The 15,000-nt window shown below is 46.1% G+C and overlaps 1 protein-coding gene across 3 annotated transcripts in view; it reads right to left on the minus strand.

Moving 5' to 3' along the window:
• Positions 1–15,000, minus strand: part of pld1b (phospholipase D1b) — a 40,180-nt gene that overhangs the window by 23,120 nt on the left and 2,060 nt on the right. For all 3 annotated transcript variants that reach the window (XM_080547794.1, XM_080547793.1, XM_080547795.1), the window contains exons 2-6: positions 5,808–5,977; positions 4,699–4,862; positions 4,017–4,159; positions 1,503–1,614; positions 806–871 (exon numbers count right to left, since the gene is read on the minus strand). In XM_080547794.1, coding sequence (XP_080403920.1) covers positions 806–871; positions 1,503–1,614; positions 4,017–4,159; positions 4,699–4,862; positions 5,808–5,946 — 624 coding nt within the window. In that variant the 5' untranslated portion in view covers positions 5,947–5,977. The remainder of the gene's footprint in view (positions 1–805; positions 872–1,502; positions 1,615–4,016; positions 4,160–4,698; positions 4,863–5,807; positions 5,978–15,000) is intronic.

The raw sequence follows: 15,000 nt of genomic DNA on the forward strand, positions 1-15,000 counted from the left end.
AACAGTCATCAACAGTCTATGAAGCTGCAGGAGATTTTTCTTTACGCAATTTTCTTTTGTACAATTGGGCCTCTCAACCATACGAACACAGCGTTTTCACTCACATAAACGGAGATTTCTCTAAACGGATAAAAAAGTGAAGAAATAAAAAAATATCCGATTGACTGGATCAGTGTGGTTATGTTAAACGGAGCTGGTGTTGATGCAATGACGTCAAGCCGTTCACACACCCCAGTAGTGGTGGTCTAGTGGATAGTGAGTTGGACTTGGGATCGGAAGGTTGTGAGTTCAAATCCCGCCTGAAGCCACACCACTACTAGTGTGCCCTTGGGTAAGGCACTTAGCCCTCAGTTACTCCAGGGGGAATGTCCCTGTAATTCGTAATTGTAAGTCGCTTTGGATAAAAGCGTCTGCTAAATGGCAAAATTACTTAAATTATTACATGCGCATTGAGCAAAACGGTTGTCAACAACATCAAGCACCTAGCACCAACTCAACTTCATTGTCGGTCCACACAAAATAATCAGTTTTTGCTTTCTTCTTCGTCGCCATAACTTGCTTTTCTGTCTGTTTTGTACTTTTATTTTCTGTCTGTTTCAAAGAGTTTGGTCTGTTTACGTTTTGAGTCACTGCCTCCGTTTGATTACAACTGACAGCGCATGCCCACAACGTTCTTCTACGGTATTTGACAGATCGTGTTCAGTTTTGGCCTTTCGTATGGGCAGACATATTTTGTGGTGTGGACAGGACGAAATATGAGCTTAATATAAGCTCCATATACGTGTAGTCCAGGTCTCAGTCTCACCGTAGCGTGGTAGTTCCTGTACATGGACATCTTTAGAAGCTTGTTCAGGTAGTCCTCCAGCTGTTTCTGTAATACACACACACACACACACACACACACACACACACACACACATTAGGACAACACACACACACACACACACACACACACACACACACACACACACACACACACACACACACACACACACACACACTGTAGGAACACACAGTCCACATGGTAGTAACCGAATGAGCGTTGAATGACTCGATTGTGTTTTGCCAAGTGAGAGCCGTGAGAGATTGACAGGTGTGTTGGCGAATAGGAAGAGAGATTGACAGGTGTGTTGGCGAATAGGAAGAGAGATTGACAGGTGTGTTGGCGAATAGGAAGAGAGATTGACAGGTGTGTTGGCGAATAGGAAGAGAGATTGACAGGTGTGTTGGCGAATAGGAAGAGAGATTGACAGGTGTGTTGGTGAATAGGAAGAGAGATTGACAGGTGTGTTTGGCCAATAGGAACAGAGATTGACAGGTGTGTTTGGCCAATAGGAGCAGAGATAGACAGGTGTGTTGGCGAATAGGAGCAGAGATTGACAGGTGTGTTGGTGAATAGGAGCAGAGATTGACAGGTGTGTTTGGCCAATAGGAGCAGAGATTGACAGGTGTGTTTGGCCAATAGGAGCAGAGATTGACAGGTGTGTTGGCGAATGGCGTACCCTCCTGCTGGACACCTGCTCCTCCCGGGCCAGGTCGTCCCCCCCTCCCCTCGGCAGGGTGGGCATCTGCCTGGCCTCACTCTTCCTCACGCTCTGTCTCTTCACTGTGTGGCTGAGGGGGGGGAGGGGGGGAGATAGATGGGAAGTGGGTGTGATGGAGAAGAAGTAAGATCTAATAAGGTATTGTGTGGTAGGTATGTATGATAAGATTATTTATCGTTGGTCTATCTGTGTGTGTGTACATTTTGTGTAAATGTGGACATTGGGTGTATATTAGGGATGGGACGATACACTCAACTCACGATACGATGCACCTCTCGATACACGGTACGATACAGTCACGATACGATATCATGAATAAAACAAGATCAGTGTTTCCCCTAGGTTTGCTGCCTTGGGGGGGTGGCATGGACCGTGGCATGGACCCCCCCCCCCCCCCCCCCCCCAGGGGGTAAGACCCTGCGACATACCAGTGTCATGTCCAGGGGGTGTACTTGTACATTAAGCCGCCTCACGCTACGGAAACAGGAGATAGGCTCCTGCCCTATGGGCCATTAGGCTCGAGAACCATCGGTTCTCAAGACTACTTGCTTATGTGGTCTTGACTACCTGTCCACTTTCTCACCTGGTTCTTGCTGTCTCTCTCTCTGGTGTGCCGACACCATCCTGCTCTCTCTCCTTCTCTCCCTCTCTATCCTCCTCTCTCCCTCTTTTGAGGTCAACCAAAAGGCAAACATAACAACCAGAGAATGTATAATCTAATAAGAGGTATAAATTGATCCATATCAATTTATAACAGAATTATAATAGAATATTGGATTGCTGTGGGCAATGCAGTCAGATAATGTCATTTTGACTTTACTCTCTCACTTGATTTAAAAAAAAAATTGTAACACACTTGCGCAAAATCTTATTATCTCGTCCCGTCTCCCCAAGAAGTGTAGCTAATGGAAAATAAAACACAGTTTATTTCGCGATCCATTTTTCTGCAACACGACGCGTATCGTCACGTTTTGTATCGCGATATATCGCCATGCGATATTTCGTCCCATCCCTAGTGTATATGTGTGTGTATGTATATGTGTGTGTGTGTGTTCTGAACAACTACAGACCCATATCAAACCTCCCCTTTATAGGAAACATTATTGAAAAGGTTGTCCACAAACAACTTAGCAACTATTTGACCTCTAAATGACCTCTTTGATGACTTTCAATCAGGTGTTCGGCCCTTATTATGGTCTTTAACGACTTTCGCGTAAATACCGATTCCGGAAAAATCTCAGTTTTCGTATTACTAGACCTTAGTGCTGCCTTTGACACTGTAGACCACGACATTCTAATAGATACGACTAAAAAGTTGGGTAGGACTTTCAGACACTGTCCTAAATTGGTTTAGATCCTACCTACAGGACAGAAGCTACTATGTCTCCATTGGCAACTTTGTATCCGACCAAAATTACATGACAATGTGCAGTTCCCCTAGGATCAATCCTTGGCCCCCTCCTATTCAATCTCATGCTTCCATTATATTAGGACACATCTTAAAAGAAGAACAAAATTGCCTACCGCAACTTTGCAGATGACACTCAAATCTACATAGCCCTCTCATCTAAAGACTATAGTCCCATCCACAATCTCTGTAAAAGCATTGAACAAATAAACGGCTGGATGAGACAAAACCTCCTCCAACTAAATAAGCATAAAACAGATAATTGTATTCGGTGCATCTGACAAAAGATCAAAAGTCAGTGCCACCTTGATTCTCTCTCTCTCTTCAGACTAAAAAACAGAAAAAAAACGAAACTAAAAAACTAAAAACAGGTCTTACAGAAATCTTTAATCTGTAATTCTAGACTCTGACCTCAACTTCAACAGCCACATGAACTCAATAACTACTCAATCAGCCTGAAAAACCTGAAAAACATAGCACCTGAAAAACATAGCAAGAATGAGAGGTTTCATGTCCAAACAAGACCTTGAGAAACTCATCCCAGCATGCATTCCTGCAGCAGGCCCCTGAGGTCAGCTGAGACCAGCCTGCTAAACAGTCACTCTGCCGCATGCCGCATGCTCCTGGAACAAACTCCCTGAAGTACTCAAACAGGCCCAAATTTGACATAGATCTAAAACCTTCATGTTCTGCAGCAGTTGTGACTGAACATTAGCGCTTTATCTATGCTCTATCTATGTAAAGCACTTTGAATTGCCTCTGTTATATGAAATGTGCTATATAAATAAACTTGACTTGCCTTGACTTGCCTTGTGTGTGTGCGTGCGTCTGTCTGTCTGTCTGTGTGTGAGTGTGTGTGCCTCTGGTCGTGTGTGTGTGTGTGTGTGCGTGTGTGCGTGTGTGCCCGTGTGCGTGTGTGTGTGTGTCCGTGCGTATGCATGTGTGTGTGTGTATGTGTCTGTGTGTGTGTGTGTGTGTGTGTGTGTCCGTGCGTATGCATGTGTGTGTGTGTGTGTGTGTGTGTGTGTGTGCATGTGTGTGTGTGTGTGTGTGTGTGTGTGTACCTGCGGGAGGGCAGGGGGATCCTCATGAAGGTCTTGTATCGCAGCAGTTCTCTGTGCAGCTCCATGAAGTGTTTCTCCTTCCTCTTCACCACCCAGGAGAACTCCCCGTGCCGCAGCTCGATCGTAAACACCGCCGCGAGGGACTGCAGCGGGGGGACAAGACCGTGTGTGTGAGGGTGTGTGAGGGTGTGTGTGAGACTGCAGGGGACAAGACCGTGTGTGAGGGTGTGTGTGTGTGTGTGTGTGTGTGTGTGAGGGTGTGTGTGTGTGAGGGTGTGTGTGAGACTGCAGGGGACAAGACTGTGTGTGTGAGGGTGTGTGTGTGTGGCACCAACACCAAGCCCATAGCCCCCCAAACACAAAGTATTTTAGAGTGGAAGTGTGTGTTCCCCATGTAACAGAGGTGGGTCAGTGAATCGCTCTTGTGTTATGAGTGTGTGTGTGTGTGTGTAGTTTTACAGTAATGCTATGGTATCTGTTAACCCACATTTGAAACATCCTCTGTGTTAATATTGCATGTGTACGACGGTTGCTGTACAGTCACAAACGTAACTGAATGACTCTCAATTAACTGATTGCACTGTTAGTGTTTATGTCCTTAATGCACTTTGTATTTATGTGGGCATAAATAAAGCATTTTAAGTGTGTGTGTCTGTGTGTGTGTGTGTGTGTGTGTGTGTACCTTGTTGACACTCCTCTGCGTGGTGATGTTGAAGCGGTCCTGTGCAGCGGTGTGTCTCTCCACCTCCAGGATCTTGGCGGTGACGGGAGAGGACAGGAAGACACGGGCCTCCGACTCCTTGAAGCCCACGGTCTTGTACACCGACCCGAAGCCCAGCCGCTCCTCTACACAACACACACACACACACACACACACAGGCACAGGCACAGGCACAGACACAGACACAGACAGACACACACACACACACACACACACACACACACAGACACACAGACACAGAGACACACAGACACAGACACAGACACAGACACACAGACACACAGACACACAGACACACAGGCACACACACACACACATGACTCATCAATCAGTATCGCCGTGCCCCATTGATCGATCAATAAACCAGCAGCAACCTTCTCATAAATCAATACACAAAGCGACTGGCTGAACTACAGATTAACTAGCCATGTCAATCATTATCCAGCTAATCAATAGTTAGACATTACTGGACTGGTCTGACAACATCTTTTCAACCAATCCATTGTTTGATGAAATGACCATCCTTACACACACAGTCACGAAACATCTTTCGATCTGCATTAACGAAGGCAGTTATGACAGGCGTGCTTTGTTGTTTTAGTGGTCTCTCTCTCTCTCTCTCTCTCTCTCTCTCTCTCTCTCTCTCTCTCTCTCTCTCTCTCTCTCTCTCTCTCTCTCTCTCTCTCTCTCTCTCTCTCTCTCTCTCTCTCTCTCTCTCTCTCTCTCTCTCTCTCTCTCTCTCTCTCTCTCTCTCTCTCTCTCTCTCTCTCTCTCTCTCTCTCTCTCTCTCTCTCACACACACACACCTCCCTACCTGTGTGTGTGGTGTCGGTGGTCTCTCCCTACCTGTGTCGGTGGTGTCGGTGGTCTCTACCTACCTGTGTGTGTGGTGTCGGTGGTCTCTACCTACCTGTGTGTGTGGTGTCGGTGGTCTCTCCCTACCTGTGTCGGTGGTGTCGGTGGTCTCTACCTACCTGTGTGTGTGGTGTCGGTGGTCTCTACCTACCTGTGTGTGTGGTGTCGGTGGTCTCTCCCTACCTGTGTGTGTGGTGTCGGTGGTCTCTCCCTACCTGTGTGTGTGGTGTCGGTGGTCTCGTACTCTCCGTCGGCCAGGTCCAGTTCCCTGGTGTCCAGGTTCTCCATGATGTCGCTCATGTCTGTGGCGACCAGCTGCAGGGTGCTGGTGGTGGTGTGCTCAGACCGCAGCATGGCTAGCACTCTGCTGGAGCCCCAGGCTCACCTGGAGGACAGGTAATCAGGGTTACAACTCTGGAAACCTCCCAACTTCACCACACAGTTAGGGGAGACACATGTCTTACCCTGAGGCTGGGTTTGGTACCATGTCACACCACGTAACGTACTCTCGAAGCTATTTTAGGGTTAAACCATAGCTCTCTCTCTCTCTCTCTCTCTCTCTCTCTCTCTCTCTCTCTCTCTCTCTCTCTCTCTCTCTCTCTCTCTCTCTCTCTCTCTCTCTCTCTCTCTCTCTCTCTCTCTCTGTGAGCTCCTGAGTTTTTTGCCTTGAATTATAGGATTTCTTGATCGGATCACAGAACATCTAATTGCCCGTGGTTAACTAACTACAGAGGCTAATTCTGAGACGGTAAGACCTTTGAAAATAACCAAGGACTCTCATAAAACCGTGATACAAATTTGAACCAAGAAAAGCTAAAGAGCTAAGTGCTAGTTTAACATTAGCTTGTTCAAAAAAGGCATAGCTAAGAACTCTGATGTCATAATGGAGGCCCAAGCCATTTTCAACCAAGAAGCATTTTCATTTTCAAATGTGAAGATGAGCTTATAATACTATATCCACCTGAGATACAGGGTATTAAAGCCAAAAAGATCTACAAAGAAAAGATTTTAAGACAGCACCCAGAGAATATCTTCTCTGACTACTATAGTGAACCAGAGGAGAGAAGGGTGAGGTGTAACCTTATATTTTACACCCTCTACCCTACCGCCTGGCACACTGCCTTTCGTGCTGCTTTCAAATTCATAAGACTGAGGGGTGTCAGCCGTGGAAGGCAAATCATCATTGACTCGCATGATGAGAGGAAATTCTCCATCAACATCTCCCATAATGGCACGGTGTTGATACAAGGCCCAGAGCTGAGACAACGAAGCTGAGATCTTCAAGTCAGAACCAGAGATAGAGACCCACCATGAGCCTAAACCTGCCTCCACCCTGTCTCCTGAATGTCTCTCCCCTGACTTCATCACTCTGGAGGCTGATGCCCTGAGAGACAACCTCCCTCAGCTAGAGAGGAACTTTCTGTCTTTCACAACAGAAACAAGAGCCAGTCTCAGCCAGCCCAGCAGCCTGATCACAGACCAACTAAAAGAACTCTGTCGTGCTGTGAGACAGGTTGAGGAGACAAACCGTTCTATGTGCTTGGCCATGAGAGAGGTTGAAGCGTCCAACCTAGCCCTGCGCACAGAACTGAAGAGACAGAGAGAGGAGCTGTTCAGGAGAGAGGAGCACAGCACCATCCTGGAGAGACAGCTGGAGGAGATGAGGTCAAGCCTGCTCCTCAGAAAACCCCAGCAAAGACTCACACACCAAACACATTGCCATCACACACAAACACAACTCTCCTAAACACAACACATCATCACACATGACGCATCACACAGTCTCCCCAGGTAAGTTCACCCTACCTCACTCATTTGAGCTTGTCAACCCCCATACTTTAAAAACAGTTGTTTCACAAATGAAATCCTCAACATGCTCACTTGATCCAATCCCAACATGGTTCTTCAAAAGTGTTTTTGACTGTTTAACTGACAATGTATTAAAAATCAACTGGCATCTTTCCCACTCCCCTAAAATCTGCCATTATGGTGGTGTATCAGTTTTTGTCTTGTTAGATTTGAGGGCTGCTTTTGATACAGTAGATCACACTATTCTAATACATCGTTTAGAAAACTGTGTCGGTCTCTCAGGACTTGTATTAGAGTGGTTTAAATCTTACGAGCTCATATAACTCCTATTTTAGAAACTCTACACTGGCTTCCTGTTAAGTTCAGAATAGATTTCAAGATCCTTCTGCTTGTTTATAAAGCTCTCACTGGCATAGCACCAGAATATTTGAAAGACCTTTTGCTAGCATATCAGCCCAATAGAGCTCTCTGGTCTTCTGACGCTGGTTTTCTCTGTGTACCACATGTCCAAAAGAAGAGATTTGGTGAGGCTGCATTCTCATTTTATGCACCCAGATTTTGGAATGCACTGCTAGTTTACATTAGGGATGCAACCTCAGCAAATATGTTCAAGTCAAGACTAAAAACCCATCTTTTTAATATTGCCTTTAAATGACTAAATCATTAAATTAAGATTATAAAAACCCATCCTTTTAATATTGCCTTTAAATTACAAAATAATTAAATTAAGATTATATAATGATTAAAGCACTTTGAGCTGCAACGTTTGCAGGAAAAGCGCTATACAAATAAAGTTATTATTATTATTATTATTATTATTATTGTTATTATTATATAGACTGACTTATATAGACTGACTTATATAGATGACTTATATATATATGACTTATATAGATGACTTATATAGACTGACTTATATAGACTGACTTATATAGATGACTTATATAGATGACTTATATAGATGACTTATATAGATGACTTATATAGACTGATATAGATGACTTACTGTATATACATGACTTATATAGACTGACTTATATAGTCGCCTTATTCCAAAGCGCTTTACAATGGCCTCACATTCACCCATTCACACACACATTCACACACCAATGGCGGCAAGCTACCATGCAAGGCGCCGGCCCGCTCATTGGGAGCAATTTGGGGTTCAGTGTCTTGCCCAAGGACACCTTGACATGTGGCCAGCTGTGAAAGTGACAGTTGCATCTAAGTGACAGTTACATCTAAGTGACAGTTAACACTAGAACAGCCGTGCCTTTTTTTACCTACTATAAGAGCCACCTCGGGGGTCAAATGACCATAGTCTTTACAATGGCATGCTGCTATTTACACACAATGACCACTAGTTGGCCGTCTTGTAAATTAGCCTGCCTCCTCAGTGTTTCCTCCAGGAATTTTTACAATGGTGGTGGGTAGTGCTGACGCGCATGAAACGCGCACGCGCGTTCAAAACAACGACGTAATTTCAGCCAAAACTCGAAGATGGCCCAAAAAAATAAAATGTTTTCCTGTACTTCTCCCGTGTGTCTCTTATTGTCTGTGTCTGCATGTTTTTCCAGCATGTAATTCCGTTGTCAATAAAAACAAAAACACTGATCTGACGTTTTTTTTCACAACGTTATTACTTGTCACTTTAAGCCCAGGAGGGAGTTAGCGATTAGCGATGTTTAGCTTAGCTTAGTTTAACAGAAGTATCTTCACTTTTAACATGACTTCCCGTGGTCGTAGAGGGCTGGTCGACGGCTTAAAATGGACGTGTAGACCTGTAGACCTTATCCAGCTATAGTCTTGTGTTTCTACCCCGGGCATAGCCGGTGTTATTCACGGACAAACACTCCTGTTAGAGTGGTTCTAGTACACTGGACATAGGTAACACATAGAGAGGCTTCTCCTCTCTCTCTCCATCCTACACTACACTACACTACGCATCCTATACTACACTACACTACGCTAGCTCGCGGTGTTCGGGTGACAGCCAGGGCGCGTTCGTAAATACGCTCTGGAAATCTGATCAGCACTCACGGAATGCCTCTTGTCCAATCAAATGACTTGGTCCCTTTATGACGTTGAACCCAGTGTGCGCTCCGGGGCTCTCAGAGCGAATTTACGAACGCAGCCTCAAGTTCAATACTCGCGACACAAACGGACTGGTCCAGTTTCAGCGCTTGTGGGTGTGTCTAGCGCTGTGAAGGTCTGAAAAGCGGCCTAAATCTTTTTTTTTTTTTTTGGTTGAGAAATCTGAATGGTGGCGGAGGAAATGCATGTAGAGGAAACACTGCTCCTACACGGAAACCTGCAAAATAGCTTCATACTAGCTTATCCTGGTGTGATTTTGAAAATGTAAGGATACTGGGTGGTAGAACACACATATGTAGGAGAAGTCATGAAAGGAGGGTCCTAAAAATTTGATCGAGTGCAAAGTTACACAAATGTTTTTACTCACAGGGTCAAATGACCCCACCATGGCTGTTCTAGTGTTAACGTGGCTGTGGGTTGAAGGCCGCGGGGTTAGGGTAGGGAATTGTGACGGACTGTTGTTGCCAAAACCTGTGTTGTCATCTGTCAGTGTTGCTCTTTATGTGCTGATACTCAAATACAAAGAGACTGCTGTCCCTCTTCCTCACTTTCTCTCTCTCTCTCTCTCTCTCTCTCTCTCTCTCTCTCTCTCTCTCTCTCTCTCTCTCACACACACACACACACACACACACTCTCTCCTCATTTCCCTCTATTACAGGTCACACACACTAATCCGCGAAACAGGATTATCAGGTAGGTGGGAGATGTGAAGGTATGAGACAGATGCGTTAAATCCAGATTCCTGTGTGTGTGCCTGTGTGTGTGTGTCTACGTCTGTGCCTCTGTGTGTGTGTGTGTGTGTGCCTGTGCCTGTGTGTGTGTGTGCCTGTGTGTGTGTGTGTGCCTGTGTGTGTGTGTCTACGTCTGTGCCTGTGCCTGTGTGTGTGTGTGTGTGTGTGTGTGTGCCTGTGTGTGTGTGTGTGTGTGTATTCTCCAAAATCTGAGCAGATAAAGCTTCCCAAAAACAGGTCAGTGTTTACAGACTGTGTGGAACACAGGAATGTGTGTGTATGTGTGTGTGTGTGTGTGTGTGTGTGTGTGTTTGCTGACAGATGGCTGTGATGCATATAAGAAGTGAACACATGAGTGACATAGATTTTCCCTAAACAAAAGGATTAAATATGCACTGCACCTGACCTAAACACACACACACACACACACACACACACACACACACTCTGACCCAGAAAAAGAGTGTGACCAGCGTGTGCCAGCTATCTGGTGTCCTCCTGTTCAAGCTGCAGTGTGTGTGTGTGTGTGTGTGTGTGTGTGTGTATGTGTGTGTGTGACTGACGTGCACGTCAAGTCCAGTGTTTCCTCCAGGAATTTTTACAATGGTGGCGGGTAGCGCGCTCGCGATTTTTCGCGTGCACGCGCGCTCAAAACAACGACGTAATTTCAGCCAAAACTCGAGGATGGCCCCAAAAAATAAAATGTTTTCCTGTACTTCTCCCGTGTGTCTCTTATTGTCTGTGTCTGCATGTTTTTCCAGCATGTAATTCCGTTGTCAATAAAAAAATCGTCTCCCACGACTCTTTCCGGACACGTTGGAATTTTTACCGTAACCCCCGGAGAACCAAAGTTATTAAGCCGCAAAGGGTGCCTCATTTACCGCTGCTGGAGGAAAGTACCGCTTACCGCTGACAGCGGGGAGAGGAAATATTTCTACCCGGGAATTCGCTCCTTGCTGTGTCCACGGTGATAGGAGTGGAGGATCGACTCCATTCAAAAACTTTTCGATTCCATGGCTTGTCCTCTTTCCGGACACATTGGAATTTTTACCGTAACCCCCGGAGAACCAAAGTTATTAAGCCGCAAAGGGTGCCTCATTTACCGCTGCTGGAGGAAAGTACCGCTTACCGCTGACAGCGGGGAGAGGAAATATTTCTACCCGGGAATTCGCTCCTTGCTGTGTCCACGGTGATAGGAGTGGAGGATCGACTCCATTCAAAAACTTTTCGATTCCATGGCTTGTCCTCTTTCCGGACACATTGGAATTTTTACCGTAACCCCCGGAGAACCAAAGTTATTAAGCCGCAAAGGGTGCCTCATTTACCGCTGCTGGAGGAAAGTACCGCTTACCGCTGACAGCGGGGAGAGGAAATATTTCTTTTAAATGTTTGTTTTTTTCAGATTTTATCCCCTTTTCACCCAATTTGGCAGCCAATTTAACCCAACTTAGCATCCAATTATCCCCTGCCTATTGCGAAGGATCCGCCGCCCGACCCCGTGGCCGGCAGTCCCAGAGGAGGCCGCCAGGCAGACTAGGCTGACTGGCTCCTCGAGCCCAGTACCGTTACTCCAGCACCAGACGGGGGCGGTGTTGCGCGACGGATCCTAGTCCAGAAATACTCCTATACCCCCCCTCGGAAGCGGCCGGCCAATATGCCGCTTCCCGTGTGCCTCGGCCATATCTGGATCTGGCGAGCCGGGATACGAACCCCGGCCCCGGTGGGCAGCATGCACTAGCGGCCAGTGCTTAGACCGCTACACCACCGCGGGGCCGGGGAGAGGAAATATTTCTACCCGGGAATTCGCTCCTTGCTGTGTCCACGGTGATAGGAGTGGAGGATCGTAGTTTGTAGACTAGACGCAGCCTAGATGTATTCGACCAATCATAAAACAGTTTTGCAAGCGCGTCGCTTCGCGCTTGTGGGTGTGTCTAGCGCTGTGAAGGTCTGAAAAGCGGCCTTTTTTTTTTTTTTTTTTTTTTTGAGAAATCTGAATGGTGGCGGAGGAAATTCCATCGTGGCGGCCCGCCACGATGAAATGCATGTAGAGGAAACACTGAAGTCTGTATGTTTATGTGTCGCAATGAGAAATGTTGTCCTCTGAACTTCTGCCTATTTAGGGACGGGTGGTGGTGACCACGGTAACAGGCGTGTGGCTGCCGTTAACGTGTTTGTTCTGTGATGTCATAGGTTGAGCAAGTCCAGCAGGTACGGCTGCATTTTCCGGAAAGTTCTCTTGAACCAAGGAAGAGGTCACCCTGCCTTTCCTTTCCCGCCTTTCAGCCAGCCAGGTCTAACCCTAACCCTACACTCTCAGCCAGCCAGGTCTACCCCTAACCCTACACTCTCAGCCAGCCAGGTCTAACCCTAACCCTACACTCTCAGCCAGCCAGCCAGGTCTAACCCTAACCCTACACTCTCTTCTGTCCTTTTTCACACTTGTCTCGACCGAATGAGAGACGGTTACCTGATCCCAGATCAGAGCCCAGAGGCCAGCAACTGTATCCTTGATCCTCAGGCCTTGTCCACACCAATACGTTTCTTTGATAAACGTTTTTCGTATATAAAGATATTACCGTCCACACCAGCATGTTTATAAAAATATCTGTATCCACATGCACACGGATGAACGCAATATAAACGCCGTCATTGAGCATTCCACACCAGTAGTCGGCGATGTAGTTTTAACCCCATAGCCCCGCCGGCCAATCTGACACCAGGAAAACAAAGCTAAAAGTGGAAAAAGTCAAAGAACAGTTAACAGTGAAAGAACTATAAGCACTTTGTACACGTCCATTTTCCTCGCTTGTGTAGCCTCGACCACCGTTGCCTGTTGTAAACAAAGTAGTTACTGGTGCCAGGATATGACGTTGGAGTGAACAGCAAACAGCTGCAGTGCGCATGATCATAGAAATCTACGCACATGATGACGTGACGAATACAAAAAAACTCACGTTTATAAAAAAAAAACGTGACCTTCTGGGACAGAGCCTTCAGTGTGGCAGCACCTACCCTCTGGAACTCTCTCCCCATAGTGATCCGCAACGCCTCTACCCTGGACTCCTTCAAATCAGCCCTCAGAACCCATCTGTTCACCAAGGCCTTTGGCCCCCTAGTCACTGTTTCTGTCAAGTATAATAATAATTATTATTCATGTCCTGTGATTGTGTTCTGAAGAAGCATTATAATGTTTTGGTTTTGACAGGAAGTGAGCACTCCGTTTGACCCTGAAAACCCTGGAATCACTTCCTCTTCTTCCACTGACTTCCTGCCACAACGGTTATCATCTCAAAGCCACAGACAGCTTCTTCCATTCTAAAACCGTTCTCTCGTTCTCATGGATCTTAAGCGAGGGACGGGTGGATGAAACAGGATAGATACCTCCTCAAGCCCGGAGTAAGACCCGTGTTTCTGATTCCTGGATTCTGATGAAGGAACGTGAACATGGGCTTTGGGGAGTGGAGCAAGGGGAGTGGATTGGAAAGTGTGTGTGTGTGTGTGTGTGTGTGTGCAATCAGCATACATAGTTCCCTTCATTCATTCGTTCCCTCTCTCTATCTGTTCTCTCTGTATGGAAAGGAAACTCTCACTTCATGCAAATGTTCATGCCTCGGTAAACTGTGTGTACCGTATTGTCCTCCAACCACACACACGCACACGCACATACACGCACATACACACACACACACACACACACACACACATGCACATACACGCACATACGCACACACACACACACACACACACACAAGGGATGAACAGACACACACTTAGATGTATGAAAAACATACAAATGTCTACAAATGAGAATGTCTTACCCTAGCAGTAGACACAGTTAGCCATGGTAGGGGCTACATAGCTTAAAACAACAGTACACATATTGTGTGTGTGTGTGTGTGCGTGTGTGTGTTTGTGTGTGAAACTAGGGGATTGTTTGGGGAAGAGGAATTTTCTTGTGAAAAAATGGGTGGCTTATTGTTTTGCAGGCCTGTAAAAACAAAAACAGTGTGTGTGTGTGTGTGTGTGTGTGTGTGTGTGTGTGTGTGTGTGTGTGTGTGTGAGAAAGATGACATTGAACAATGGGTTTGTTGGTGGTTGGACCGGTGCTGTGAGAGAAAGGGGGGGAGAGGTGAAAGAAGAGAATTGGGTGGGTGAGTCAGAGAGAGAGAGAGAGAGAGAGAGAAAGAAAGAGCGAGAGAAGGAAAGAGGGAAAATCCAAGAAAGAAAGAAAGAAAGGAGGAAGAAGATAAAAAGAATGACTCAGGAGAGATTAAACGCAGGGCTGTGTTTATCCACAGCTGGATATTTGTATATTGTATACATAATACATTCACTAACTGGGGACAGTTGCTGTGTAGAGAGGGTCTGTCTGGACGCTCTTACTGGGAAGTTGAGATGAGGGGTCAGAGTGTTTGTACAGCAGTCTCATATAAAGACATCAGTAGAACAGGGGGAGGTAAGGAGAGTAGATTTGGATTAAATGACAAGTCCTGGATGTTAGACTGCAACAGTGATGGTTATATTTTCTATCATAATATTGTTCAGACTGAAGTATCAGGCCCTCGGTCCTCCAGAGTAGGAGTGTACCTCAATGAAACACAATTGGTCACGTCAATGGACACAAACCACCCTAGGAAAGCACCCACAAAAGCCAACCTTTCCTTTCCTTTGAAACACCCATACAAACACCATACACACACCCGTACACACACCCATACAAACACCAGAACACACACCCAGGAAAAAGGTTTTGGGTTACCGCGGCGCTCTCTTA

Source organism: Nansenia antarctica (genome assembly GCF_963989245.1).
Source record: "Nansenia antarctica genome assembly, chromosome: 17".
Classification (NCBI taxonomy): domain Eukaryota; kingdom Metazoa; phylum Chordata; class Actinopteri; order Argentiniformes; family Microstomatidae; genus Nansenia; species Nansenia antarctica.